Below are 14958 nucleotides of genomic sequence, written 5' to 3'. Positions count from 1 at the left end.
ACTGTAAAAATGAAAATTTTCTTTTCAAATTCTTCTAATCCAGATGAATATTTTCAGTTATTTAAAATTTTGTAGAAAAGCGTTTTTGTTTTTTTTAACAGCATCAAAAACAGAAGGACACAGACCCCGCCCACACCGCCACAGGCCCCGCCCACACCACCACAGGCCCCGCCCACACCGCCACAGGCCCCGCCCGCTGGAGTCCACCGGCGCAGCTGATTGGCCGAGCGGGAGGAGGAAAAGTGAAAACACTGTTCCACTTTGTGATGTCATGTTTTTAAACCCGTGGCACCTTCAGTAGAATCATCCGGATCATCTCAAGTCTTGGAAACATGGACCAGGTCTGTGAGTCAGAAGGTTTGAGAATAAAAGAGCGACACCGGAGACTTTACACGTGACACTTTTATTAATATTTGGGACTAAACATCCACATGACTGAAACACACCTCAGACTGTGTCTGTGAAAGAGAGAGCAGACCAGGCTAGAAAACAACCCAAGACACCGATCGCCAAGGAAACGCCAGCAGAAGAATCAGAAGAATCAGAATCAGAAGAATAATAATAATAAGAACAATTCAAAAAAATACTATGTTAAACGGGTCTGTGTCTGGCCCCTTCTTCCTTCAGTACAGTATTTTAGACGCACGATAAAGCCTCACGAGTCCATCAGCCCGAGATCCTCCACGCTGCAAAAACAAAAAACAAAACCTCTACAAACTTTAAAACCAACTCCAGGACAAATCTTCACCTGGATCTGACGCAAGTATGTCCAAAAAAGAATAATAAATAAAAAAATTAAAATGTGTTTTATTAATATTTATTATAAAAACATCACACAAAATGAACTCTGACATTTAAATAATTTAAATAATTAAAACCAGGACTAAACCAGGTCTAAACTAGGACTAAACCAGGTCTAAAGGAGGACTAAACCAGGTCTAAACCAGGTCTAAACCAGGTCTAAAGGAGGTCTAAACCAGGTCTAAACGAGGACTAAACCAGGTCTAAACCAGGTCTAAACCAGGTCTAAACTAGGACTAAACTTGGTCTAAACAAAGTCTAAGCCAGGACTAAACCAGGTCTAAACGAGGACTAAACCAGGTCTAAACCAGGTCTAAACAACGTCTAAAGGAGGTCTAAGCCAGGACTAAACCAGGACTAAACCAGGACTAAACCAGGTCTAAACCAGGTCTAAACAAGGTCTAAACAAGGACTAAACCAGGACTAAACAAGGTCTTAAAACGGTCTAAAACAGGTCTAAATGAGGTCTAAACCAGGACTTAACGAGGCCTAAAAAAGGATTTAAAAAAGGACTAAACCAGGTCTAAAGCAGGAGAAAATGAGATCTTAAAAAAGTCTAAACCAGGAATAAGCCGGGTCTAAACGAGGTCTTAAAACAGTCTAAATGAGGTCTAACCGAGGTCTAAACTAGGACTAAACCAGGTCTAAACAAGATCTTAAAAAGGTCTAGACCAAGACTAAACCAAGTCTCTAAACCAGGACTAAACCAGGTCTAAACCAGGTCTGTAAAAATAAAACTTAAAATCATAATTCTTCAAATCCAAATGAATATTTGGATTATTTAAAGTTTTGTAGAAATGTGTTTTTTGTTTTTTTTACAGCGTCACAAACAGAAGGACATTTACATACGACCACAGGCCCCGCCCACACCGCCACAGGCCCCGCCCGCTGGAGTCCACCGGCGCAGCTGATTGGCTGAGCGTGGGCGCCGTCGTCGTAGTAACGCCCAAAAAGTCCCGTCTTTCCCAGAATCCCACTGGACCGAGGGGGGGGGGGGGTCGAGGGGGGAAGGTCCGTTCCGCGAGGCGATTGGCTGACAGGCTGGGAGGGGGCGGGGCTTCGTACCGGGTTCAGATCCAGTGTCGGTCGGTCGCGGCGGAGGGAGGGGGCGGAGTCTACCAGCTCAGAAGGTTACTCCGCCCCAACGTCATGAAGTACACCTGACTGGAACCGCCCGAACGAACGGACGCGAAGAACACCTGAGGAAGACGAAGACGAAGACGAAGAGGAAGACGAGAGGAAGAGGAGGAGGAGGAAGAGGAGGAGGAAACGAGGAGAGCAGGAGGTAGAGAGAAAAAGGAGGAGAGTTTTGTTCACAGGGTTTGTTTAATGTGATGTACATTTAAAAAGAACAGTGTTCCCTTAAAGGACTAAACCAGGTCTAAACCAGGTCTAAACCAGGACTAAACCAGGACTAAACCAGGTCTAAACCAGGACTAAACCAGGACTAAACCAGGACTAAACCAGGACTAAACCAGGACTAAACCAGGACTAAACCAGGACTAAACCAGGACTAAACCAGGACTAAACCAGGACTAAACCAGGACTAAACCAGGACTAAACCAGGACTAAACCAGGACTAAACCAGGTCTAAACCGGGTCTAAACTGGGTCTGACCTTGTCGTTCCTCTCGCAGAGGAACTTGAGTCTCTGGGCTCTCTTGTGCATAAAGACTCCGTCCAGATGTCCCGTCTCCACAGAGCGGATCTCGATGGCCTTCTCGCCCCAGCCCATGATCTGGTTCGACCGGATGTACGCTGCCGACAGGAGCAGACAGGAGCAGACAGGAGCAGACAGGAGCAGACAGGTGCAGACAGGAGCAGACAGGAGCAGACAGGTGCAGACAGGAGCAGACAGGTGCAGACAGGAGCAGACAGGAGCAGACAGGAGCAGACAGGAGCAGACAGGTGCAGACAGGAGCAGACAGGAGCATTAAGTAAGTCTAAGTAAGTAAGTCTTTATTTCTATAGACATTTTTCATAGACATTTGTCACAAAGACACAGACCCCAGACCCCCCCAGACCCTCAGACCCCCAGACCCTCAGACCCTCAGACCCCAGACCCCAGACCCTCAGACCCCCCCCAGACCCCAGACCCCAGACCCTCAGACCCCCAGACCCCAGACCCTCAGACCCTCAGACCCCCCCCCAGACCCTCAGACCCCCAGACCCCCAGACCCTCAGACCCCCAGACCCCCAGACCCTCAGACCCCCAGACCCCCAGACCCCCAGACCCCAGACCCCCAGACCCTCAGACCCCCAGACCCTCAGACCCTCAGACCCTCAGACCCCCAGACCCTCAGACCCTCAGACCCCCAGACCCTCAGACCCTCAGTGTGGGAGCAGAACTTTACAGCAGGACTGTGACAAAAAGTCCAGGTCCAGATGAAAGAGACATGTGCCCCAACAGCTGCAGGTCTGATGATGACTGGAGGTAAAACTAAACCCACAGAGGAGGACGTCTCTCCAAGGACCCGGTCAAACAGAAGTAAACACCAAGACCAAAACTTCAAGTGAATTCATCTGATATAAAAGTGTATTGAACAGATACATATGTACTCGAGTTTATCAAACTGTTCACCTTTTTTCTGTTCCATTTTTGGTTCTAAAGTTCCATCTGTTTTAAACAGACCATGAATGAAACATGGAACAAAAATTATTTCCCAAATTTCAAAGACCTGAAAATCATGTAAATAAATGTTTGTATTTCATCATATCTTGTGTTATTCCATCTTTGAACTGTTGATGAAGGGACAGGATTTTTTTATTTTATATATATATATTTTTATGATAAAAATGTTCTTGGAAGGACTGACATATATTTTATAGAAATAGTTTCTTTCATTTTGAAGTAATATTAAAGTTTTCAGAAGAAAAAAGTGACAAATGATGTAAAATCCTGCACCTTCTACTTCAGACATGTCCAAACTATGGCCCGAGGGCCAAATGCGGCCCTCAGACAAATTTTTCTCAGACAAATTTTTCTTGGCCCTCAGACTTCCAGGTGAATTGGCTCAAATGACCTTGCATCAATTAAAAAATATTTTTTTACCGCAAGTTTTTTGAAAATCTACCTTGATAAAGCAAATATTTAATATTTAGTGTTTGGTTTTAAAGATCTTTGCATAAATAAAGACTGACGGTTCATTCTAACGTGTTAAACATGCACATTTTTCATGTATTCTCTGTATTCAGCTCCAGTCTGTGGCCCTCGATCGTCCCTCTGCTTCATCTGTGTTTAGATCTGTGGCCCTTGATGAAAAAAGTTTGGACTCTGTTCTACTTGTTTGTACAATTTTCCCTCCGTTACCATGATCTTTCTTAATAAAAAATCTCATGAGTCAAAAAGTCAGAGGTTTTTCAACCTAATCTTGTACCATATGGTAGAAAACTATATGAAGCAAATATTCAAACCAGTTTGTTAAGGATATGGAAGTGAGAACCAAGAGTTATCACTGTTTGGATTTATTGACCAAAAAGTGCTGCATATTTCATTCCCTCCGTTACCGACATGAGTTTTTAAATTTTTTGTCTTGAACTTGAAAGAATCTCACAGGTTTAACTTGACCCTGTTGGAGTGTAACTCTTTCCTACATTCTGATACTTTACTTATTTCAATAGTTCCTCTAGTTTCTGAATAAGAGACATTTGAATGTCAAAAATCTGACCCTGTTTCCTCCGTTAACACTTGACCGGACCCAGTAGTAGTAGTAGTATTTGTAGTAGTACTAGTAGTATTTGTAGTAGTAGTAGTAGTAGTAGTAGTTTTGTAGTAGTAGTAGTAGTATTTGTAGTAGTAGTAGTAGTAGTAGTAGTAGTATTTGTAGTAGTAGTAGTAGTAGTAGTTTAGTAGTAGTAGTAGTAGTAGTAGTATTTGTAGTAGTAGTAGTAGTAGTAGTAGTAGTAGTAGTAGTAGTAGTAGTAGTAGTAGTAGTAGTAGTAGTACTAGTAGTAGTAGTAGTAGTAGTATTTGTAGTAGTAGTAGTAGTATATGTAGTAGTAGTAGTAGTAGTAGTAGTAGTAGTAGTAGTAGTAGTATTTGTAGTATTTGTAGTAGTATTTGTAGTAGTAGTAGTAGTATTCGTACCGACAGAGGTGGGCATCTCTCCCCACTGCAGGACGACGTCTTTGGTGATGCGTCCGTACGTGTTGACGTAGACGCCCTCGTCCTCGTAACACACGAGCAGCTCGATGCCGTCGGTGTTCGGGAGGATGATGATGGCGTGAGACTGGATGTGGGTTTGGATCTGAACACACACACACACAAACACACACACAGACACACACACACACACACACACACACACACACACACACACACACAAACACACACACACACAAAAGGTTTGTGGTTAAAAAAGCTTGGAGGAAGTTCATTGTAAATGAGATTATTTGGAGAAAACAAAACAAAAAAACATGATGCAGGTGTGCATGTGTTTGTATGTGTGTGTAGGTCCTCACGTGTGTGGGCAGGTGTGTGTGTGTGTGTGCAGGTCCTCACGTGTGTCTGTGTGTGTGTGTGTGTGTGTATGCAGGTCCTCACGTGTGTCTGTGTGTGTGTGTGTGTGTGTGCAGGTCCTCACGTGTGTCTGTAGGTGTGTGTGTGTGTGTGTGTGTGTGTGTGTGTGCAGGTCCTCACGTGTGTGGGCAGGTAGATGTCGTACACGGCGCCTGAGTCCACATCGACAGCGTGAAATCCTGAGCAGGAGCCGTAGATGACCTTTAACCTCTGACCCTCCTCCACTGTGAGGTCGACCAGCAGAGGTTTGTGCACCAGGTCCCCAAACGACTGCAACACAAACACGAACTCAACAGGACACGTAAAAACTACCTCCAAACGCTTAAACAACATCCAGGACTGAGGTGGGAGCGTCTGGTGCCCAGGTCTCCCCTCACGGGGCCGGGCTCTGCCTGAAGGAGCGACGTGGGGCCGTCCTCCCTTAGACCCACCACCCACAGGAGGATCCGTACGGGGCCGGTGCAGAGATCTGGGCGGCGGTTGAAGGCGAGAGTGTCGGACATGGAGACTGTGGCTCTGAGGACATGTCACCTCACTGGGGGAGGAGCCTGAGCTTGTGCAGGAGTTGGCGCGTTACTGAGTAGATACAGTCGGCCTCACCTCCAGCACAGTTTGGGCTCTGGAACCCAACTCCTTGAGAGGAGCTGGACTCTGTTTCTCTGGCGTTGGCGGGGGGGTGGTGGGCTGGTGTGGCTCATTGTCCCACAGCTCAGTCGTCATGTGTTGGAGTTCACCTCGAGAGGGTCTCGTCCCTGTGCCTTCAGGTCGGGGACATGTCTCTCACTGTGGTGTCGCCTACGGGAGAACAGCAGTGCAGAGTACTCGAGTACCTGACCTTCTGCCAGGCCCGGGGAGGGACTAGACAGTGCACCGACCGGGGACTCTGTTGTTCTACTGAGGACTTCAGCGCTCACGTGATGACAATGACACCTGGAGACGGGTGACTGGGAGGAACGGCCTCCCTGATCTGAACCCGAGCGGTGTTCTGATGTGTCCTGGACATGTCCCTCAGGAGGTGTTCATGTCCCACCAGGAGGAGGCCCTGAGGAAGACCCAGGACACATTGGAGGGACGATGTCTCTGGACTGGACTGGGAACACCTCAGGTCCCACTGGAGGAGCTGGAGGAAGTGTCTGGGGTGAGGGAAGTCTGGGAGTCCCTGCTCAGACTGATGCCCCCGAGACCCGACCCCAGAGAAGAAGAAGAACATGGATGGACAAACACTTCAGACAACCTCCAGATGTTTTAAACAACCTCCAGACGGACACAACAGACACAAGGATTCAACCGAACGCTTTAAATGACCTTCAGCTTTATTCAAGAAATGTCCCAGTGTCTCTATTTTGGACCAATCTGATTCTGTCAACAGTAAAGAGACATAAACTGACATTTGTTTTGGTAAAATACAGAAAATCTGCTAAAAAAATGATACACAGTAATGTACTGACTCACATGTTAGTCATGGATGGTCTCTGCTGAACAACACACTCGTTTCACAATTTTATTTATTTACCAACCTCCAAAAAACCAGGGATGTGCCAGTGTTTTATTTTGAAATTCTGGTCTCTCTGTCCACTGAGCACAGAACTTTGAAAACAACATGACACCATCTTGGCTTCAGCTTCAGATTTGATTAAACTTCCATGATCCAGAGTCGGACGTGCGCCCGTGTTCACTTCCTGTTTGGAACGCGACGCCTCGTGGGTTAGTAAAGTTTATACAGTCCTTAGATACAGAAGGCTAGATGTTGTGTTCAGACTCTTGGCCGCCATCAACGAGAGAAGATGCTGGACTTTTACACCACATAGGGAACTGAACCAGGACTAGACCAGGACTAGACCAGGACTAGACCAGGACTGATCTTGGACTTGAGAGCGAGAACCCTGAGCCCGTGGAGCAGGACGTCCACAAAGCGCGATCGGGCAACGGCTGCACATGGAGTTCTGCGTCGGTCCTTGCGCCCGCGGTCACCTGACGGTCGCACCTCTGGGCCCGTCCCGACACTCAGGACCATAACGAAGCCCGGCGTAATAAATGGACCAAAACCCGAGGAGGTTCCTGGAGTTATTTCTCAGAAAGCCTCGCACATGAGGTGTTCTGTTGGACATGTGCACCAGATATGCTCATGCTGCTTCAGTATTTCATTTAGTCACTTTATTGTACTTTTAGTCATTACTTTGGTCTAACAATTTTATTTATTTGTTTTAATATAGAATTATTATATTATACTGTTTATTTTGTTTTAGCCCAAGAAAGTTAAATTACATGAACTTCAAATTGGTTGAGCAGGTCTCGAGTTCCATCCATATTTTTCCGTTTCTCCCTGGGTCAGTCTGAGCAGAGACTCCCAGACTTCCTTCACCCCAGACACTTCCTCCAGCTCCTCCAGTGGGACCTGAGGTGTTCCCAGTCCAGTCCAGAGACATGGTCCCTCCAGTGTGTCCTGGGTCTTCTCCTCCTCCCGGTGGGACATGAACACCTCCTGAGGGACACGTCCAGGAGACGTCAGAACAGACGTCCTCCCCTCAGACGCTCCTCTCCACGTGGAGGAGCAGCGGCTCTACTCCGAGCTCCGACCTCTGTCTCTATCTCTAAACTCATTTGTGTCTCTTGTATCGTGGATCTGGTCCTTCGGGTCATGACCAGAGGTGAGGGGAGGAACGGAGACTCAGCTCCTCTTCACCACAACGGTCCGACACAGCGACCGCATCACTGCCCACGCTGCACCTGTCCACCTGTCAATCTGCCCACGCTGCACCTGTCCACCTGTCAATCTCACGTTCCGTCCTCTCCTCACTCCAGAACAAGACCCCGAGATACTTGAACTCCTCCAGTTGAGGCAGAGACTCTCCACCCGCCCGGGTCTTGATGGTTGGTCTTGAGGTTCAGTATTTGAAATAAAAACCTCAAGATTTAATCGTTTGGGGTTTTTTTTGTAATTCATTCCCTGAATATCAAAGAATCTACATCTATGTCTGTGGTGTTTTCTTGTGGCGTCTCACCTTGAAGGCCATGAACTTGTGGTAGGGTTTGGGGGCCCAGGCGTAGACCTCCACAGAGTTCTTCAGAGCCAGAACCAGGAACTTGATCCTCTCGTACTTCACTGTGGAACAAAACACAACACACGACTTTAGAGACACAGAACTCCCCGTGCCTTTTCACGGACAACATTTCCATGACTTTTCCATGACTTTCCAGCACCTACATGTGTAGAACTGATCAGACTTTTAGGTTAAATCTGAAACATTAAATCTTTCCACTCACCTTCTGGTTTGGGATTATAGTTTTGAACATTTTAAATCCTGTCAGTGCATTTACTGTCGTCTATAAACCAGGTCTAAACCAGGACTAAACCAGGTCTAAACCAGGTCTAAACCAGGACTAAACCAGGACTAAACCAGGACTAAACCAGATCTAAAGCAGGACTAAAGCAGGACTAAACCAGGACTAAACCAGATCTAAACCAGGACTAAACCAGGACTAAACCAGGTCTAAACCAGGTCTAAACCAGGACTAAACCAGGACTAAACCAGGTCTATTTCTGAAGTCTCCCACGAGCTCTGAACGACTGGAATCATTTTGAACAAGAATAAATGTGAAACATGGTCCAGGACTAAATTCATTTGGCTTTAAAATCAGAATAAACCAAAAACTTACTACAGAATTCAGTTTAACTCTGAATAAACATTTTCAGTAGGAATTAAGTGTTTACTTGGACTTTTTAAAGCAGAATTCATTTTTACTCAGAGTTAAATATATTTTAATCTGAATAAAACTCTCATGTCTCTGAGTTTTTTCCCGTGTGAAAGACTCTGAGTCTGTTTTACACAAACATGATGTGATAAAGTTTCTTCACAACATGAATCCACGGAAACGTCCATCACAGGGACATGTGTGTGTGTGTGTGTGTGTGTGTGTGTGTGTGTGTGTGTGTATGTGTGTGTATGTGTGTCTGTGTGTGTGTGTGTGTGTCTTTCTCAACCCAGGACAGTCCGTGCTCCTCTGAACCGTCCTGTGTCGTCTCCAAACACAAACACGGCTCAGACGTCCGGACATTTTGGGAACATTTTGGTACATTTTGGTGGGAGCTTGATTTTTTTGCAAGAGTTGACTTTTGCTGAGTAAGAGTTTTGGAAAACGTTGTGTAACGAGCGAAGGAAGAGCTGCAGAGAAAAGGAGAAGCTCTGAACACGAGTCACATTTCAAAGAGATTTGTTTAAAGTTCGAGGAGTTTCAGATGTGCTCGTGTCCAACATTTGGAGGAATTCACTCCTCTCCATGTCATTTACCAAAAATGTTTTTTTTTAAATCTCTGTTTGTTTTTTTTAATGTACATTAGGGAGCATCATTTGCCCAACTTTTTGAATTTTTTTTTTAAATCAATCTGTACCTAGTATCAGTTTTTTACACTTGCCAAAGTAAAATTCCACAAGAAATTTCATGAAATTCTCTTGATGTTTCCTGGGTCGACCAGGACTCTGGAGTTTAGTGTCTGTGGCCTGAAATCTGAGCTGAAACATCAGTTTTTCTTTAATAACATCAAAAATAATTAATTTAACCTGAGAATATCAATGAAATGAAAATGACATTTTGGATCATTTGGAACCAGTTTTTTGTCTCTGTCATTATTCATTGCTGAGATCTGATAAAAGTCTTCAAAGACCTTGAATAAGAAATATTACTTATTAATAATAACAACAACAACAGCAATAATAATAATAATAATAATAACAATAATAATACATATTATATATATTTAAAAAATTATTCTTTTTAAAGTTATTTGAGAAAAACAGATTTTTCTGATTATAGACACTGTTAAGATGGAACTTGGTAAATATTCTTCAAATATTCCACAGATTTTCTTTTATTTGGTTTTGTCACATTTTAAAATTGGGTCCAAGTTGAATTTCTGACACTGCGGCAAATGATGCACCATAATGTACATGAGAATATCGTATGTATCGTATGTAGTAGTGTGATGAGAAGGAGAAAACAATTATACAGTTATAAAAGATAAAAAATAAAAAACAATAAAAACAAACAACAATATGATGTGAAAACTTTTGGGAACAGAATAAAAAGATGAATTTCTTTTATTTAAAGTGGCACTAAACACGACGTCCAGTTCTTTTGCTCTGAAACTGTGTACACAGTATTTAAATATTCTCAAGTATTGGTAGTACAGAATACTACTGTTTGTCGTTTCAAGTACTATGTGACATCACACAGACCTGCCCTGATGACATCCAGGTGTTTCTGAGTCAAACACCTGTCTGCAGGGGCGGAGTCTCAAGTCTGGACACCTGTTCCACCAATCACACTGTTCCTTATAGCTCCAGGCCCCGCCCCTCCTCCAGACCCCGCCCCCCTAAGCCGTTGGCTCCGCCCCCTCAGACTCACCGACTTTATAGTGCACGCAGCCCTCCAGGTCGCCCACCGTGGTCCAGCCCTGCTTCTTCTCCACCTCAGGGTCGTTGTGGAGGATCTTATTCCTCAACCACGACAAGTAGTACACACGCAGCTTATTCTTCTTACCTGAAACACACACAAACACACACACACACACAGAGACACACACACACACAGACACACAGACATGAGAGGAGGATCACAGGTTTATTCTCTACATCAGGTTCCCAAACTTGTGGCCCCATGAGATGATTTGTATTTTCCATTGACAGTGTCGATAAAATACTCGAGACAGTTTGAACTACAGTTCCCATAATGCACTGCTGCCTATAGCACTGATACACACACTATATATGTATATTTATATGTCTACAATAATATACTGTGTTACAAAGTTGAAAAAATGGAGGCTCAAAAAGTACAAAATAATGAAAAGCCTTTAACACGACACGACAGATAAAGTTCAAATCGCTCCAACGTGTTTCAGTTCTTCGGTTTCATCAGGACAAACTCCAGACGGACACAGAGCAGATTTAAAGTCCCAGGTTGGTTTGATTTTAACTTTATCTGCTGTGGTATTAAAGGTTTGTCATTATTCTGTACTTTTTGAGTGTCTCAGTTTTTTCAGTTTTGTATTTGAGCCTCGTCCCTCACTGAAGAGCAGCAGAAGGACAGACTCTGTTTACTGTAGCCCCAGAATAACACAGTCTCCTTGTGTTAGGGCATGTGTTTTCTGAAATGAAAATAAATAGCATAATGGCAAAAAAAAATCTTCATCTGTCTATAGTTGGGTTATTTCTTTGTGAGTACGAGGGACGGCCACTGATTCCATTTTCTTAATCAATCGTCAAGAGAATTAACAATCGATTTTCAATTAATCATTAACGTTTTTCTATTAAAATGATCATCATTATTATTACTATCTGCACTAATCTGCATCAATAAATTCAACTTTACGACATATAAACATAACGACTCTAGATCCACATCAGCTGTTTGACATTATAATGTGTTTAATTCAGTTTTGTTCAAATCTCACAGAAACAAAACTTAAAACCACATCACTAATTTACATAAACTAAGTGAAGATAAAACTCCAGCTCTTGTGTCGCTGATGTGGTTCAACTTGTGTTGGATTAAAAGACATGACTCAGGTGAATACAGGTCAGTGTGACCAGATTTGTGTTTGTCAAAACCAGGACAGCGTACGGGGGGAGGGGGGCGGGGCCTCGTCATCCACATTGAGCGACTCTCACCTGGAAAAACGTGTTCATGTTTTTCTGTGTCCTGGTGCTTCGAGGTCCCTGACACACTGGACACCGACACATATGTGCTGCAAATCACTTCTTCTTTGAGACGTAACAGATCTCTTCATGAAGAGATGGAGTCCCATGTTTGCTCTTTTATTCCAACAAGCTTAGCATGTCTTATTTATTTATTTATTTTATTTATTTACTTATTTTTATGATTATTTACGGAAGCTCTGAGAGGCAAGAGGAAAGAAAAAAAGAAGCCGATCATTTGGGCTCTATTTTCTAAGTGTTTTTTTTCTACCAAAAAAAATAAAAAATTCTAAAAATAAAAAAATGTCCACCAAATTTTTTTCTACAATTTTTTTTTCTCTTGTGTTTTTTTTTTTTTTTTTCTTCCGCACCTCAGTCCCGCTAAAACCAGAGGCAGTGCGGCGTTCTGTCTTCCAGGGTGGAGCAGATCCCTGCTCTCGCTCACAGAATGACAGTGCATCAGTGATGCATCGATCTTCCTTCTCATATTACTCATAAAAGAGAACATAAAACATAAAACTCATGAAAAGACTCGATTCAGCTAGAATCAAAACACACAACCCAGAACGTCACAGCATGAGCCAAACTTCCGGCAGCTGAAGTGTGGAAGTTATAAGAATACACCAGGAAAACACTTAGGCTCTGAGTTTTTTTTTTTTCGTCAGCCACATCAACAGCGAAAAAAAAAAAAAAAAAAAGCACAAGAGAGAAAAAATTAAAAAAAATTGTAGAAAAAAAATTATCGAAAAAATGTGTAGAAACAATTTTTTTTTGGAGAAGTTTTTTATTTATTTATTTTTATTTTTTTGAGTTGATGAAAAAAAAAAAAAACACTTAGAAAATAGAGCCCAAATGACCTACCTCTTTTTTTTTTTTTCCTCTGGCCTCTCAGGGCTTCCGTAGTTATTATTAAGTCTTTGTTTTGTTTTTTAATTTGTTATTATTATTATTATTCATTATTATTATTGTAAATGTATAACTGTCTTTGTCGTTGTTATTGTGTTTGTTCTTTTTCTATATACTTATACTTATACTTATACTGCATTTGTCCATTTGAACATAGATGTAACCGGTTTTGTAACTGACTAAAATGCACAAGCTGCGATATTTTAAACTTAATAAAAACAAAACAGAGTTAAAAAAAAATAAAGTGTTCAACATAAATAAATAAATAAATATCGGCCTTAAACCTCCAGCACAGTTTTGGTCGACCTATCGCCTAAAGAGCAAACGTAAACATTTATTATGAAAACTGCACAAACCGTTACTCCACAGGTTAAACCCCCCGGCCTCTTCCTCTTGTGTCTCAACTGCCCCACGCTCGCAGGATGTTGTGAAACTGCCCGGAGACGTCGTGTGTTTGTGTGTGTTTGACGTGTGCGTATGTGTTTGGCGTGTGTGTGCGTGTGTGTGTGTGTGCGTGTGTGTGATGTCATCCGTGTAACGTGTGTCACGGAAAATGTTCAGTAAATTCCGCAGAAACGCACACGGACGCATCACCACGGCAACGCGCCACAAAAGATAAGAAATGCCCGAGCTGCGTCATCACGAGACGACCTGACAGGACCCACACACTCCGGTACTGCAGGAAAAATACTTCACACACCGAGTACTACAGTCAATGGGAGTAGGAGCTGCAGTGTAATAATAATAAAATCCAGTGGTATTTGCAGCAGGATCCATTCACTCCTCGCTGTGACCTGGTGTGACCTGGTGAGACCTGGTGAGACCTGGTGTGACCTGGTGAGACCTGGTGAGACCTGGTGAGACCTGGTGTGACCTGGTGAGACCTGGTGAGACCTGGTGTGACCTGTGACCTGGTGACCTGGTGTGACCTGGTGTGACCTGGTGAGACCTGGTGAGACCTGGTGAGACCTGGTGAGACCTGGTGTGACCTGGTGAGACCTGGTGAGACCTGGTGTGACCTGGTGTGACCTGGTGAGACCTGGTGTGACCTGGTGTGACCTGGTGTGACCTGTGACCTGGTGAGACCTGGTGTGACCTGCAGCCACACGGAGCAGTGTCCCCAACCTGTAGATTCGATTCCTGCTTGGGCCAAGTTCTGTTGTTGTGTCCTTGAGCACGACACGTCCCCCTCCTGGCCCAGTATGAGAGGGAGTGTGAGTGATGGTGCAGACTGGACAGAACTTCACCTCCACAGAGAAGGACGGGAATAAAGAAGGACACGACACACACTTCCACCTGTGACTCTTCACTACTGCACACTGTTCTTCTTATTATTATCATTATTATTAAGCCACAGCTGCCCTGGGGCAGACTGATGCAAGTGAGGCTGTAAATCTGCACCATCGGCCCCTCACTCAATCTGTCCCTCTAACACAGGGGTGTCCAAACTTTTTTCATCAAGGGCCACAAATCTAAATGCAGACGAAGCAGAGGCCGATAGAGGCTGTAGACTGAAGCTCAATACAGTGAATAATTGAAATATGTGCATGTTTAACATTAGAATGAGCCTCAGTCTTTATTCATGCTAAGATCATTAAAACCACACACTAAGTATTAAACATTAGCTTTATCAAGGAAGATTTTCAAAAAACTTGCAGTAAAAATATTTTTTTATGATTTAATGATGCAAGGTCATATGGGCCAATTGACCTTGAAGTCTAAGGGCCAAGAAAAATTTGTCCGAGGGCCGCATTTGGCCCCTGGGCCATAGTTTGGACATGCCTGCTCTAACACGTTCATCTGCTGAGTACTGCAGGAATAGTACTCATACTATTTGTAGTATTCCTAATATTACTCCTAGTATTTGTAGTAGTATTTGTAGTATTTGTGTTAGGGATGGGCATGATTGATCGATTAATCAATAATTGATCATTAAGAATTTCCTTGATTACGTTACTTTTAATGGACAAACTGAATGTATGTTTGTGTGTCGTGACCAAACAGGTGTGTACATGTGTCTCTGCATCAGAAGGAGCGA

The 14958-nt window shown here is 43.6% G+C and overlaps 1 protein-coding gene across 1 annotated transcript in view; it reads right to left on the bottom strand.

Moving 5' to 3' along the window:
* Positions 1 to 384: 384 nt before the first annotated feature.
* The window catches only part of LOC110169116 (mitogen-activated protein kinase kinase kinase kinase 4-like), a 108850-nt gene continuing 94276 nt past the window's right edge, over positions 385 to 14958 (bottom strand). The window contains 6 exon segments of the mRNA XM_055148798.1: positions 385 to 2000; positions 2419 to 2558; positions 4888 to 5047; positions 5440 to 5589; positions 8322 to 8422; positions 10723 to 10857. Of these exon segments, the coding sequence (XP_055004773.1) occupies positions 1917 to 2000; positions 2419 to 2558; positions 4888 to 5047; positions 5440 to 5589; positions 8322 to 8422; positions 10723 to 10857 (770 nt within the window). The 3' untranslated portion in view covers positions 385 to 1916.

This window comes from Boleophthalmus pectinirostris, unplaced genomic scaffold, assembly GCF_026225935.1.
Source record: "Boleophthalmus pectinirostris isolate CB_2022bp ecotype Guang Dong unplaced genomic scaffold, ASM2622593v1 HiC_scaffold_1, whole genome shotgun sequence".
Taxonomy (NCBI): domain Eukaryota; kingdom Metazoa; phylum Chordata; class Actinopteri; order Gobiiformes; family Gobiidae; genus Boleophthalmus; species Boleophthalmus pectinirostris.
This window is presented reverse-complemented; position numbering and strand designations above follow the sequence as displayed.